This window comes from Cupressus sempervirens, chromosome 7, assembly GCF_028749045.1.
Source record: "Cupressus sempervirens isolate cs-2001-9-10 chromosome 7, ASM2874904v1, whole genome shotgun sequence".
Classification (NCBI taxonomy): domain Eukaryota; kingdom Viridiplantae; phylum Streptophyta; class Pinopsida; order Cupressales; family Cupressaceae; genus Cupressus; species Cupressus sempervirens.
Window position 1 is genome coordinate 481,169,870 of NC_143124.1, and position 16,565 is coordinate 481,186,434.

General features: G+C 34.9%; 1 protein-coding gene across 1 annotated transcript; it reads right to left on the reverse strand.

Annotated features, from left to right (window-relative positions):
* Positions 1-13,955: 13,955 nt before the first annotated feature.
* LOC149547641 (uncharacterized) lies at positions 13,956-14,956 on the reverse strand. The gene has a single exon (XM_089794775.1). It carries the CDS (start codon positions 14,714-14,716, stop codon positions 14,180-14,182), a length of 537 nt encoding a protein of 178 aa, XP_089650901.1. The 5' UTR covers positions 14,717-14,956; the 3' UTR covers positions 13,956-14,179.
* Between the last annotated feature and the right edge of the window lie 1,609 nt (positions 14,957-16,565).

Sequence of the window (16,565 nt, forward strand, 5' to 3'; positions counted from 1 at the left end):
AATAGAGTGTTCTTTTTTGCTTTTCCAAGAAATTGGACCTGAACCAACAAAGAAAAAATAACCACAAGTGGATTTCCCATCATTGGGATCTCCACCTAGATCGGAATCAGTATAGCCGTGTAAAATAATTTTAGAGTTTGCATCATAAAATAAGCCCATATTAATAGTTCCTTTAATGTACCTTAAGATGCGTTTAGCAACTTTAAAATGAGTTTGTTGAGGTTTAGACATAAATCGAGAAACTAAACCAACACTATAAGCAATATCAGGTCTAGTAAGAGTTAAATAATTTAAACTTCCTACTAAATGTCTATACAAAGTTTCATCAACAAAAGGAGTATTCATATCATTCATTAATTTAGTTCCTAATTCACATGGAATTGAAACATGGTTAGAGTCATTCATCTTAAATTTTTCTAAAAGATCATAAGCATACTTGCTTTGAGAAACAAAGATACCTTTAGGGGTTTGAAAAATTTGCATACCTAAGAAATAATGTAAGATACCTAAATCTGTCATTTGAAATTTCTGTTTAAGTTAAAATTTAATATTAGAAATCAAAATGTCTGAACTAGAAGTGAGAATTAGATCATCTACATAAACAATAACAATGATAATATCATCGTTAGTATGTTAAATATACAAATTAGGATCATTTTTGCTTCGAGTAAAACCTTGAGAAATGAAAAAAGAATTAATTTTAGAATACCATTCTCTAGGTGATTGTTTAAGACCATAAATAGATTTGTTCAATTTGCAAACCAGATTTTCACTACCTTTCTTAACAAATCCAGGAGGTTGAGCCATATAGATTTCTTCATGTAAATCACCATTTAAGAAGGCACTTTTAACATCCATTTTATGAATGGGCCAATTCATTTTAGATGCTAAAGAAAGAACTAATTTGATAGTAGGCATTTTAGCAACAGGTGCAAAAGTTTCATTATAGTCTAAGCCTTCAATTTGGGAAAAACCTCTAGCAACTAGTCTAGCTTTAAATTTACTAATTTCATTATTAGTATTCAATTTGGTTTTGTATAACCATTTACATGAAACTAGATTCTTGCCAGGAGGTAATTTAACTAAGTCCCAAGTTTGATTAGCAAGTAAAGAATCATATTCCTCTTGCATGGCTTTCTGCCAATGAGGTTGAGAGTTAGCTTGATCAAAAGACTTAGGATCATTAGAATTCATAATAGTAGTCATCAAAGCATAATTACAATAATTAATCCTTCTATGTTTAATTCCACCAGATTTAGAAATATAATCATCAGCTTCATTGATGAGGTTTTGAGCCCATTTAGGTTTACGTTTAGTTGTAATGGAATGATCACTAGAGGAAGAATCATGAGTAATAAAAGTATCATTAGTATCTACTTGAGTATCATGAGATGTAGGAGCAGAAATAATCGGTGGTACTTGATTAAGAGAAAGAGTAGGGTTAAGAGAAGGAGGTTGGTCCTCCACCAGCACAATCTTAGTGCCACTGAATTCTTCATCTTGTGTAGTAGAGCAATCATGAACTCCATTTTCTGCAATACAAACATCTCTAGCAATTTGAACTTTGTTAGTAGTGGAATCATAAACACGATAACCCTTAGTGTGTTCATCATAGCCAACAAACATATAAGGAGATGACTTAGCATCTAATTTATGCCTTTTCTGTTTAGGCGTATGAACATAAGCAATAGAACCAAATATCCGTAAATGATGTAAATTCAATTTCCTACCAGACCAAGCCTCTTCTGGAGTGATAGCCTTGAGAGCTTTGGTAGGAGTCCGATTAAGAATATAAGTTGCACAAAACATGGCTTCAGCCCAAAATTTATAATGCAAATTCTTAGCATGCAACATGCTTCTAGCCATTTCAACAATGGTCCGATGCTTTCTTTCGGCCACACCATTTTGTTGTGGTGTATAAGGAATAGTAAGCTTGTGCTTAATTCCACATGATTTCAAATAAGAATGAAAAGCATTATTCACATATTCCTTCCCATTATCAGTTCTAAGAATTTTAAGTTTATACCCAGATTGTCTTTCAACATATAACTAAAATTCAATAAATATATCAAGAACTTGATCCTTGCTATGCAAAAATAGATCCAAGTTCGTCTAGAAAAATCATCAACAAAGGTAAGTGCATACCGAGAACCTTGGATGGAGGTATTCTCCATGGGGCCCAAAAGATCACTATGGACAAGATGCAACTTATGAGTTTCTCGCCATGATTTTCCACTTGGAAAGGGCTCCCTATGCATCTTACCACTCATACAACCTGTACAGGCAATCTTGGAAGGAATAATGTGAGGCAAGCCATCAACCATATTATGCTTTTGCATGAAAGTAATATAATCGAAATTTAAATGACCAAGTATTTCATGCCATATATTGAAATCAATAGAAGTATGTAAAGAATATCGTGAACTAGCAAATTCATGGAATTTAAACAAATTGTCATTATCCATTTTAGCATGAGCAATCACTTTGAGAGTTTGAGGATCTATGATATAACATGTATCTTTGTAGAATTCAACTTTATAGTTCTGACATAGCTGTGAAACAGAAAGCACATTAGTTTTCAAGTTAGGTACATATAAAACATCATGCAATTTACCATTAGGAATAGTAACATCACCTAGTCCTTCAACTTTACAAGTCTGATTATTAGCTAACTGAATAGGAATGTTAGCAATATCAGGTTGTAAAGAATCAAAAATTTCTTTATGAGAAGTGACATGTTGTGATGCGCCACTATCAACAATCCATTCTAAAGGTCTACAAAGATTAAAGCTACAAGTAAAAGCATGACGAGGATTAGAACTAGTCGAATTACCTTTTTTATGGTTTGAGGTTTGATGATTGTTACTATGATTCATAGGTTTTTTATCATTTTGCTTTTTAAAACAATTATTGACAAGATGACCATCTTTGCCACAATAAGAACAATGAGGTTTGGAACTGGAATGATTCCTTTGATTATTAGTATTACGAGTATTATTAGGATGATTGGTATTATTATTATATTTGGCATGAAATTTATTGTTGGAGTTATTGTAATTATTATTATGGGAATGAAAATTATTAGTTGAATTTCTAGACACAAATGCATGTTCAGTTGATTTGAGGGTACCAAATTGAATTAGCTTAGCTTCTTCCTGTCTTAATAAAGTTTGAAAAATAACATAAGTTAACTGAGAAGTTAAAGTAGGAATAGCAAGTTGTGCATGAATATTAGTTATAAACTGTTGAAACTGTCTAGGAAGACATTTTTAAAGAATAAGATGAATTAAATGAATGTCCTCTAATTGAACACCTAAAGCCATAATTTGACTTTTAAGAGAATCAAATTTTAAGAGGAATTCATCCATACTTTTAAAATCTGCATACCTAAGATCTTCGAGTTGATCTTGCAATTGTATTTTGCAGTATTCATCGCCACTGTCATACTTGGTTTTCAAGATGGACCATGCATCATGAGGTTTAGAACAGTGAGCAATTAAAACATATAAGTCTGGAATAATGGAAATGCCAATTAACCCTAAAGCTTCTTCGTTTTTAGCTTTCCAAGTATCTTTCTCATCTTGAGTAGCCGCTGAACCGGGTTCAAGAGAAGGGTCAGTGGCTATTTCGAAGAGATGTTTAAAACGAAAAATAAATGAGATATGAGTTTTCCAACTATGATAATTAGAATAATTAAGTTTGATTTCTGGAATTAATGTTGACATGATTAAGAAAAAAAATTCTTCTCTTTTTTTTGAAAAAAAATCTTAATTTGAAAATTAGATGAATGGAAAAAATTGTTAAATAAGAAAAAAAAAATTAATTTTATTAATGGAAAAAAATTTTATTTTTATGTTTAAAAAAAAAAAAAAAAAGTTAAGAAGATATCTTTTGTTTGTTTTTTGAATTAATATATATATATTTTTTTTTTTAAAATAAAGAAGAAAAATGTGATAAAAATGTTATAAAAGTTTAGGTTTTAATAAATAAAACAAGTTTTTGCTTATTTTAAAAGGGTGGGCGGTGGAAAAAAGGCGGAGTTTGGAGAATTTAAAAAATGAAGATAAGGATGCGAGCTCTGCCCGCACGGGCGGCGGTTGCCGCGTGGCCGGGACGCGGGCCGTGCCAAGAAGCGGTGGAAGAGGGTTTATATGGCGTGGGCGGCCGTGAATAGGGCGAGTTGCAGGTTTTAGGCTGCGATAACGGAGCGGCAGGTCGGCCGCGGCGTTGCAGATTGGTGGCACGCGCGGCGGCGCGAGTGGCTCGCGACGACGAGTGGGTTTCCTTGCGGCGGCGCGGCGGATCTGCAAACTGTGGCGGCGGCGCGGCGGTTCTGCAAACTGCAGTCGGCGGTGGTTGCGCGTGGAGGCGCGGGGGTGGCGCGCGGTCGGCGCGGCCGCCCAAAACAATTAAAGATTTTTATTTTTATTTTTTATTTTTTTAAAAAAAATGCAATGATAATGCAATGTAAGAAATTGAATTTTGAAGAGCATATAACAAAAACCCAATATATAGGAATATTTATAATTTTTTTTTTAAAATGAAGTAAGAAATAATAGAGAGTTATATAAAACTTTAATAATGTAATACTTGTTGTTTTGGCAGCATGCCGTCCAAAACAAAAAAAAATTGAATTTTACCAAGAAAACCCTTTGGCGGCAAGCCTTCCAAAGAGGGTTAGTAAAAAAAAAATGAAGCTTTACTAGAAAACCCTTTGGCGGCAAGCCTTCCAAAGAGGGTTAGTAAAAAATATGAAACTTTACAAGAAAACCCTTTGGCGGCAAGCCTTCCAAAGAGGGTTAGTTAAAAAAAATATGAAACCTGCATGCACAAGATTAGTTAAAAAGAGCTAAAATCACAACACAAACTTCTTCTCTCAATAACGTCTCCAAATAAGGTGTGCTCCAATGAATGGCAACCTTCACCACAAAACTTAAAACAAGGATTAGATAACCAAGCTCTGATACCATGTAAGAAATGATAATGTTGAGCAAGGAACGAGAAACAATCCAAGTAAGTTAAGTGTGAAACAATGTTACCATAAGATAAGCAACTCCAAGAGCATACACCAAGATGGTTCAACAATGGAGACAAGGATTTATAAGGGGAAAGCAAAGAAAACCCCTTGTGAGTATTATGAATGAAGGCAAATGCCTAGAGAAGAGAGAGAGAGTGTGTTGGAGCAAAAGTAGCTCAATACAATAACATCAAGTGCTAAGAGTGTTGTTATGTTGTTATGAAGAAAGAAGGAGGAGCATCTCTTATAGAGAGATGAGAGAGGAGTTGCATTTGTAACTCCCATTTCTATGAATGCCACATTCATAATAGGTGTGTGCAAAGTGTCACAATCCTCTTAAGGAGGATAAACTAAATAAAGAAATAAACAAGAGTTGTCCTTACATGTGGAATAAAGGACAAACAATGACATGTCCTCCACATGTGTACAAGTGGACAAACTACATGTAGGGACCCTTGGAATATCCCAATTAAAATATATATCCAAGGAAAGATTAACCTTTCTAACACATATGGATTAGTTGATTCTATGTTGTAAAGAGTAAAGACTAATTGGTGGTAGCATATATAGTTTTAGACCTACCCCTTTTGGTTATGTGACTTGTTATTTTAAGAAAGGAATCTATGTTGCAATACTTAAAAGTAGGGTACATTTAGAAGCTTTGTGCATTTCAACCTCATTACCACAAGTAAGAACCATGTTTTTACCAATTAGATTTTACTAATTAAAATAAGATATTTCAATTATGAACTGGGGGGCCTTTAAATTGTATCCAATATAATGCAATTTTCCCTCATTGTTCAAGTCTTGTCTCCTATCTTGAATTTGAATGTAAATACAATTCTTTCTAAAGCTTTCCTACTATTTAGTCTTGAATAATTTCTAAATAACACTGCATCAAAATTTGAAACTCAATTGTTAGTCACTAAGATGTTGAACATGTACCATATTTAATTCAATGTGTGTATTCAAGTATCATTATTAAAGTTGACTATTAGTTTCATTTGCTATTCTTCGATAAATATTTTAACATTTTCAAAAACTTGCAATCACTAGTATCCTAAAATATTTCTACAATATTTATTTTCCTTGGTAATAGATTTAATATTCATAAAAAAAAATGCAAATCAACAACTTATTTATGATTTGAGGTTCAAGAGGGAAAGAAAATCAAAGTATGATTTGAGTGTATATTTTATGATTTTTCTTATGATGAGTTCATATTGAATGTCGAGTAATGATTCAGATTTCAAATGGCATCGGTTCTTTGTTGATGATGAGACACAGTGGAATGGGGGAAGTGGCAGATGGCACGTGGTAACAAGGTTGAATAAAGACACGGGGTTTCATGGCATTGAAGGCATTTATGTGTATAATCTTTATTTTATGTAGCTTCTTTTTTTGTCTAAGTGTTAGTGTGGTTTCAATTTGCACTCCTGGCCTAAGACTAGGGTGTGAGCAGTGTTGTGAAGGATATTGTAGTGGGGGGTAACCTGCTTTGAATTGAACCTTCAATGATTGAGGAAAGTGTTCAAAAAGCCCTCACCTAGTACATGTGAAAGGAGGGGGGTTTGGTCCCATTTATGGAGGTGATGAATAGTTATGATGAAAGTTTTTTGCTTCAATTTGTGAATTCTTGGGATGACAAAAGGGTGACAGTGAATGGTATCACTTTCTAGGTGTTTGAAGAAGTAATTTCTATGGCGATGGGCCTTGCTCTAAAAGGTAGGAAATGGTATAAAGTGACTAGGGTTGCGGACGAGGCTAGTCTAAATTGTTTCTTTCAGGAGGAAGAAGAACCTATCCACCACCATGGTGGATTTTTTAGGGAGAAGCTCTTGGAGCCCTAGAACAAGGCTTGTTTAGTTCTTATGAAGTATCTCACTCTCGAAGGGAGGTATGTGGTGTGTTATTATTACCATTTTCCCCTCTTTAACCATTTCAAACATCATGATAGTCTTTCCATTCCTTTATTTTTGCTACATGAGTTAGTGGACACTATTATAGATGTGAAGGATAAAATGTAAAAGGGTGCTAATTACACTATCCTTCACCAGGGTTTGATGTTCTATCTCAACCATTTTCATTTGGCCCTATTACCACCTAGAATTGTAGAGGTTGATATCCCAACTTATCATGACCATCGCCCTCCACATGTCCCTCTAAGAATTACTAGCCCTAGGGACCCCACCCCCAGCCCTCTCCTAGTGGGTCCCCTACAAAGATTAAGAAGACCCCACTGATGACCATTGGGAAGAGGGTGAAAGTGGAAAAAGGAAAGGAGAAGGACCTAGTGGATTCAAATGAGGCCAGATGGGGTAGAAGAAAGTCTAGGAGACTCACAAAAACTAGGGCCAAGAGGAGATTGAAAATCACTACCTCGCAAGAGGAGGATGAGTCAAAATCTAATGATATGTGCCCCCCCTCCCCCACCACCCCTAAGCAAAGCATGAAATAGAAGGAAATGACTTACAAAGAGGAAAAGGAGGAGGATATGGAAATGGAGGTGGATATTTCAGATTCCTCAGTGTTAGGTTTAGGTGAGGAGGAAAAGGAGAGTAAGGAGGTGACTCACGTCTCCATGTCCCTCATGATGGATATAGTGGATCTCACACAAGATCAATTCTTGGAGATGGTGGATAAGGTCCCCTCCCCCATGACAATGCCCTCCTCGGCTCAGGTGAATTCTAAAGGGAAAACTATTTATGACTCCCTGGTTTTGCAAGTTAAAAGCTTAGAGATGGAGAAGGACAAGCCATGTGGCTATCTAGAGGAAAAAGTGGTGGCTCTAAAAATGGAGGTCAAGGAGATGAGGGAGAAAATGATGGTCCTAGAGGAAAGGTTTTTCCTTTTGTCCAAATTTTCCATCTAAGTGACCCATGCAATAGCTACAATGCTACATTTGTTGAAAGATAACTAGGATGAGGATCTGAACTAGGAGGACTCCAAATTACAGTTTGGGTTCCTAGCAGAAGACTGTGCAAATGTCCTCCTCAAGGGAAAAGGCTAAATAATGCCCTTGCCCTCTTCTGGTTTTATGCGATTTTGGTTTTTTTGGTGGATCTATGACTTGGTCAGTTTTAAGGTAGTGTTGCCTTTGTCTAAAAACTCTTTATGTTTAAATAGTCTTGGTCATGGTTATCTCAACAAGATTCCTGGTTGTTATATTTTTTGTGCTATGTTTTTGGTGTGTTAAGATGGGGTAGGGGGTGTTTTTGTTGGGATGGTAATCTACTAGTAGTCGGCCATCTTGACTTTTTGTAGAGGTCAACCCCCTTGTTTTGGTTGATTAATATTTCAAAAACAACTTCTTTACAAACTTTTCACACCTACTAGTAGCTAGCCCTTCACAGTTGTAACATTGTCAGTTTCAAAATTTATAATTTTTTCAAAAACATAAAAAGCTAGCAATCTCTCATGCCGCCTATCCTAGACATAATTATATTTTCTACAAAAAAAAATTAGACCCTTAATAAACATTTTATTCAACTTCAAAAGAAACAAACCCAACACCTGGAGATGGAATTGATCATTGGAGCTTGTGTAATCATCCTCCTCAACTTGCTAGTGCTTCCATGTGCCAATTCCTTGTGTCATTATGTTTACAAAACCACTCGTTTAGGTTTTTCTCACTAAATTTGGGTTCTCCAACACAATTATTTTTGCTTCTCGCTTCTCTTCACATTTGAAGCCACCCATTCATCTTCACCTTATCCTTTGTTGTTCACCCAACTTCCCACTTCATTTATGCAATGTCTTAGTCTAGGAGATGAATCATCACAACCAACTTAATTGCTATCCAACCTTTGCGAGCCTCCTTTAATCTTTTCCTCCTACAATTTTCATGAAACCTTGACACAAATGGGGTGTACTTGGTTCCTTCAATATTCTAACTCCACTTTGTTTGCCAGTGAAGTTTATCTCCAACCCTTGAATTGACTTCACAAGAATTTCATCCATGCCCCAAAGGAATTCTCCTGGAATAATTGTCTTCATTACCACTCTGATAATTTCCTTTTCATCTCCTAGCTATAAGCCCATTGCCATAATCATTGAGAACCTGTATGTGGTGATTCTCCACTTAATTGAAGTTTGAACATATTTCCCAAAATGATCATCACACTATCTGTTAATTTATTGTCTTCAAAGATGAACATCTTGTCAATCTGCTTCTGTGTAATTTGGCCATGAAAAGGGTTCAATTGCTTGAGGGAGATGAAAGTGAAAGCTATCCCTATCCTTTCACTCTCTAAATGGAAAACACTTTCTGAATTACTCAAAAGCCTATGAGTTTAATTAATAATTGCTATGTTTTAAAGGAGAAACTTCAGCTTACCCCCACAATAAATGCAATATCCTTCAAGGGTTGCATGTTACGTCATTCTTCATCCACAACCACTTCACCATCCTTGTACACCACCGCCAAAACTAAAAACTTATTTCATTTCTCTTTTTATTTCCTTAGGGCGATGAGAAGGTAAGAATTATTAAATTCAGCCTTCCTCATCCATTACTAAGTTTCTAAAGTCCTCAATTCTGGTATCTTCCATTTTAAATGCCAAAGTACTATTGGAAAGCATGTCTGCCTCTTTATTCCCTTACTTTCAAACATGTTTTATTTTATAGTCTTCTCGGGGTGTCAATTCCACATAGATTCAAATAATGTAATTCTAAAGATGCCAAACATGCATATCTCATTTAATTATTGTAGTTATAATTATTTTTGAAACTCCTTCTACATGAAGTTTTGAAACTTCTAAACTTTTTGCTATCATGATGGAGAATAATGTTTTGATTAAGTGAAAATAGGTTTTGATAGGACCTGAAACCTTTTACAAAGAGTGAAATAGATAAGCATTAAGTGACCAAAAGAAGCTATGCATCAACAACCCTAGAAGAAACAACCCAAAATGGAGAACTCATCAACAAAAGGGGTGAACAAAAGAGACCAACAAAGAGATAGAGGAAAGACAAAAAAAGACCAGCTAGAAAGTCTTCAACAAATCCACTACTTGATCAACCAAAATGTTTTTTTATTTGTAGAAGCCCTTAACTCATCAAGCTCCTTATCTTCCATGGCCTCGGGTTTCTTAGAGTTTTCCCTAGTATGTTTACTAGGACCTTGATCATCCCTCAACTCCTTATTGCCCTAGTCTTTTCTCCCTTGCTCCAACTTCTTTAGAAGAATCTTGATGTTTTCAATAGTAGCCTTTAAGATCAAGTAGCTCTATTCAGAAATCTTTTTCAAAGTGTTCTTAACCCCTATGACTTTGCTTCCTAGCTTGTGGAACCTTTTTTGTAGATCTTTCACCATTTTTTCCGTAATTCTGACTATCTCCTCCACGAGTGGAGATCTTTTCATCATATTCATGACACCTTCAAAAACACCAACAAGATTTGTAAGTCTATCAAGGTGTTGGCCCAGGGTTCTCTCCCCCTATTGCTTTTATTGAGATGCTCAAATTCTTTCCAGATATCCTTCATTTGATCCTTAATCAAATCAATATCACTTCTCATCAAACCTGGGTTACCGAACACACCAACCACATTCCCATGATACTTAGTCTCAAAGCTCTGTTTCAGACTTTCCTCCCCTGGGTTCACATTAACATTCTTCGGATTAGCCTCCAGGTTCAAATCTACATCCCTTTTGGACATATTTTTCTTACCCTTAGTGTTTGATGCATAGCTCTCCCTTAAACAAAAATGATGATGTGGTGTGGCCTTGCTACACTCCAAACACTCCAAAGTAGGGTCAAGAGAGGGCTCTACACCTTTACAACACACTTACTCACAAACATGACCTAGGTACCCAAAGTTGTACCACTAGGTCCTAAAGCACAAATTCTTTAAATAGTAGGTTTTTGCTTGAGAATGGAAACTATGAGGTTAAAGGGGAGTGGAAAGGTTCCTTATCGTCCAAAAACTCAAACTAGTGGGTTTGGTTAGACTATCTTGTTCCCAAAGACCAAAACTTGCAATATTGCCTATTAGGCCTAGGAGTCCCAATTAGCCCTATCAACGAGGAAATAGGGATTTAGTTTGAAAATGTTCCAAAGAATCCAGAAAAAAAAATCACATATATGGATACCCTTTTGGACAAAGGTTTATATTAAAAACTCTTACACTCTAGACTTATTAGGTGACTCCCTTACCAAAAATGCAACAACTTTCCACATTTAGGCACAATGACTAGGTTTACAAAGGAAGTGTTAACCAGTCAATTTCTTAGGCTACCAAATCCCCTAGGATACTTGAAGGGATCTAAATGAGACAACGATCCACCATTAGTTTGGTTTTATCCGCCCCCGAAGTACTACTACTACTTCAATTCATTCTAGACATTACTAAACACATAGTGATGTTTGGTCTAGGGCTTGAGTGCAAAAATCATAGATCTAATACCCATGTTCCAAGCATTTGGAATCTTGAAGTACATAGCCCTAACTTTCATTCCCTAGAGAAAAAAGGAATTCCAAGGGTGGAATTGCAGGTTAGGATATATTTGGTAAAAATTGCCAATTGAAACAACAATCTGGTGCACCGATCAGAGATCTTTCAATATCTTTTGATTCTAGAAAATTGAAGGCCTCAAATCAAGTGCATTTTTCTTCTTGCTTAACTAGGGATCCAACTTAGACAAATATTCATATGTGCCAATTTGTACTAGTTTGTACACTATTGAATTGCAACATTTTACAAAGGAAATTAGGGATTTTTATTGATGAAAATGCTCAAGTATAGTTCTTTGTCTTCCACCCACCTATAAGGGCTATATGAAGAAATTTACTATTCCAACCGAATTTGAAGGGTTGTGACCATTAGGAGTTTGGATTACAAAAGTTGACAACTTTTTGTAAAAGTTGTCAAGCAACCTTTTATGCAAAATGCAACTTTTTGCAAAGTATGCCTTCAACACACTTTTCCCTTATATGATCATTCTAAAGGATCCTAAGAAATTAAGATATTAAAACTAACATTTAAACATGCCTACCTTAACCTAGGAATAAGATGTGCCTATGGACCATAGTCAACCATTGGTTTATAAAACACCAAATGGTGACTTGGCCTTACATTTTAGGCTTTATTAGCAACTAAACTATCTAGAAAATGTTATGTATGAACCTTAGGTGTGAATACCCTTGGGTGTAGTTTGATGAAGACCTTGGAAAGGTTTGATGCCTTGTATAGAAGAGATAGGTGATCCTGCACCAATGTCCATAGCCCCCATGGTCGCATCAAGTTTTCCCCCCTTACCCTTCTTACCTTTGTTCTCTACAATCTCCTCATCAGACCCCAAAATAGTATCATCGTCCACCTCATTATTGTTCTTCTTCCTTTTCTTAGAAGATGAGCCACGTGTAGCTTCTTGTTTTCCATCGGCTGATACTCCCCATCCATCTCATCCTCATAGTCTTCATTAGACTCACTCCCTTCTGTATCATAATCCTCCAAAGACTTTCTGCTCGTATGAGGCTTCTCCACTTTCTTCATTTTCAACAAATTCATAATCAATGCCATAAGCCCTTCATGAAAAGCATGGTCCCCATCTAGGTCATTTTGCAAACTCAGAATAGTGTTATCGAAAGATTGCATGAGGTAGAAAGGGAAATTAACCCTAACCCATGCCTAAAATGGGTCATCGGCATGAAATGATGACCATAGTTTTTGGAATAGCGCCCATTTAGGATAATATACTCAATCAAAACGAAAAAGACAGATCTCCAAGGTCTAGAAATGTTTTTAGGACTAAAGTAGGAGTTATTAATTTCAACCAACCTTTTTCTTTCCTGGTCCAATTTCGTAAAAACATCCACAACTTTGTCTTAAACCTTTCTATCTCTGAAAAAAATTGATACCCTCCATAGCCAACCTCGTAGCTTCAACAATAACCTCCTTTGTAACCTCCATACGTTGATTTCCCGCAAGAATATTGCCATTCTTCCATGTTTTAATGAATTGTCTGGTGATGGAGAATAATGTTGCTCCAACTTCAGCTACATTATTTGTTCCAGACTTTTTACCCCTTCATGCATCACATTGCCATCTTGATCTCAATTGGTAATCTTGCTTCTGATGGCCTTGGGTTGCCTTTAGAAGCACCATCAAAGTCCTACATAAGCTCTTAAACATTATTTGTTGGTTCATCAAGTGAGATAAGTCAAAAGTGAATTGGTATATAGTTGCATTAATTATGTTAGACCAGTTAGGAATTTTGCAAACCCAAGGTTAGCTTCTAATAACATGTCACCTTTACTTTAGCTTTGGAGATGTGAAAATTAAAAATAAATCTATTGATTGACTTGAAATCCATTATCATGTTTTATATTTGATTTAGTAGTTGAAAAAAGTGATAAGAACAAAGAGGATTATGATTTCCAAGATAGAAATATATTTTACCAATCTCATCAATTCCTAAGATGTTTATAATTTTATTCACACAATATAAAGACCCTTGATTACTGCTTATTAGATTTATGACAAAAAATACCTTGCTCCTTCCCACACAAGTGCTAGTAACTAGTAGTCCCAACTGAATATTTATAAGAACAATTTGGACAGCTGGTAGCCCCGTAGATAGCAAAACTTTGTTTAACAGTCTTTAAAATAATTAATTAATATTTTTTTTAGTGAGTCAAAATACAACTTGTCCTTCTAATTTAATTTTAAATTCAGAGCAAATTTAAATATTAATTATAAATATGGAAACATGGCTAAATCTCCAAACGTATCCGTGGGTGTAGCTTAACCAGGACGTAGTCTGCTTCCAAACCACGGCAAGAATCGGCAAGCAGGGGATCCATATGGAGCAAAATAATTTCAGATCCATAGCAGTTGAGCTTAATTTTTACAAATCCAGACTGAAAACATTAAACAAGTTTACATAATGTACAATCAAAGGCTGTTGCAGATAAATCTCTCACAATTTCGCAGTCGATTGAAAAAATCAAACATAAAATGTGTATATAATCATGGGCAGTCTGCCCAAATGTTTTCATACAATACAGTCCTCCTAAATTTTCATTTGTACTTTAATGAAAAAAAAATCCTGGCCAAATTTATTCCTAAACGCCTGAAACACCAAAAACAACATTCTATCCAGTAAATTTCACACTGTAATAGGGTTATGTCGACAGATTAAGCTTGAATTTTCATTCCCCTTTACTCATCTGAAGAAGAATCGGGCGAAGCCAGACGAGAAGCAATTGCAGAATGATACATTCGATCATGGAAATTCGAAGTAGATCGGAGGGTTTTCCTCAGCAATTTGGCCTTCTCCGGAGTGAAACGCACATCTACGAACTTGGATCTTCTCCTGACTGAAATTTCCTCTTCCTCGACCATTCTCAAATTGTCCGGGGTTTTTCTTGCGCTCTGCACAACAGAAATTTCAACGGATTGTTCGCCGTTACCGCCTTCGTCTGCCCACTTTTTGTCAGGAAAGCTCCTGAAGAGCGGAAGCCACCATCTGAGCTGCAAACCCTTGCTGAAGAAATCGAATTTGGGGCTGAATGCTTTCCTTGCAAAACCATTCTTCTTCTGGTTTTCTGAGAAATTACGATATGAACAAATGGTGAGTGAAGCCCTGGTGGATCCATTTCCACCAGATTTTTGCATTGAAAGATTCTCGCCATCACAGAGAAGGCTCTTTTTAAAGAGGCTTCTGTAGCCATAAACTCCAAGAGAAATGGCAGCCATTGAGAAAAAAAAACACTGTTCACGGTGAGAACAGGACAATTAAATCTTCCAGACCTTGAAACTACTGTTCAATCTACCAGACCTTAAAACCCCTGCTAAATCTTTCAGATGTGAAAAAACTACTGTTCAAGGTTACAGAATGAAAATAAAGCAAGCTCAATTTTTCAGACCTGGAAAGCGCCTCTCAGGGATGGAGATTTAGAATGGAGCAAGTTAAATCTTTCAGGGCTGTTGAAGATATATATAGAGGATGGCCTCAATTTTGCTGGGGAGTTTGGGAAACTATTGGGTGTTGAGCTGAGACTTCCAAACTATTAGTCTTGATTTAGTTATGACTTTTATTAAATTTAGTTTAGAATGCTAAATTTATTACATTAGAATGAGGATAGATGAAGATAGTTTGTAATTTGTTACTAAATTAGTGTATTTATGTTTGCATTGGGGGATAAGTCTCTAGATTAGGGTCAAGTTTCTAGTTTTAATCATTTGTCATTAACTTTGTTTGGCGTGTACATTATAGATTTATTTTTCTTGTATATTTTATAACATCTTAATAAAATGTAAATATGTTTCAACTAAATAAAATATAAGATCTAGTAAGAAGTTAGATTTAAGATATCAATTAAGTATATATCAATTTAGATAAATAACTAGATATAGATAACTATAATAAATAAATGTATATAATTTTATGATAAAATATGAATGAAATTTAGAGTGGTATTGAAATTCATGTGCACAGATTAAGAATAGATGGAGATAGTTTGCACTTTGTTTGAAAATTTTAGAATTATGTTTGATTTATGGAGGGTCAAGTTTCAAGTTTTGATTAGGGTTAAAAATAAGTTAATAGAAATATTTTGTATAATTTGTATATTATGTTGTCTTTCTTAATATCTAATGTCAATCATATTTACTTGAATACTTTTCAAAGGCATTTATTGTTTTGTTAAGGAATATAACAATGTCTTTCACTAGTTATTATAAGTCAAATTAATGTACATTTGTGTTGGTCTGTCTGTCATTGTTGTAATCATATACATTGAGTGATTCATGTTGAGAGAGTCTAAAGAACTATCCATGCATCATAAGAATCTAGTACCAAAAGAATAATCAAACAACATTAAGAGAGAATCAAGGACTATTGATGCATCATAAGAATCTAGAATCAAAGAGATAATCAAACAACAATAAGATCGCAATAGTAACATTACATTAAGTTCTATCTTCTTAAACCTATTGTACACCTATTTTCTTTATTCACTCATTGTTCCAAAGCCGCTAAATCATTTTAACTAAGAGTGTAACTAAGAAGAACATGACCATCATGATTTAACAAACTCTTCAAAGACATTTTTGAAAAAATAATAATTTCTTACAAGATTAAAATTCTAAAAAAAAAAAAAAAAAAACCTAACAATTATTTTTTACTAATTCATTATTAAATTCTAAATTTAAATCTTACATCCATTAGCTTTTGTATATACAAAATCAGATTCACTTATAAAAAACTAAAATAATGCATAATTTTTCAGAGAAACCTTAAAGTATAACAATAACAATACTAGCGAATTTATAATATCTTTAACATTCTTTCCCCTATCCAAAATCTAGTTATATATTAATTTAAAATGTTCGGAATATTAAACAGACTAAAAATTATTTAGTATTTCGAAAATTCGAAATATTTATCGTTTTTACTTTGAAGATGCAATCAGTGACTAAGGTTCCAAAAACTATGGGCTGTTACTGTTGTTTATGGCAACAAAGTTATTTTCGCTGCACTTTCCAAATGGCATCTAAAGTCTAAAGCGCATTTAAAGTACCAAGATGCCAACCGTCTACTCCG

Bases quoted from the DNA above. Each gene is read 5' to 3' on its own strand.
- LOC149547641 (XM_089794775.1), bottom strand. From the start codon at position 14,716: ATGGCTGCCATTTCTCTTGGAGTTTATGGCTACAGAAGCCTCTTTAAA.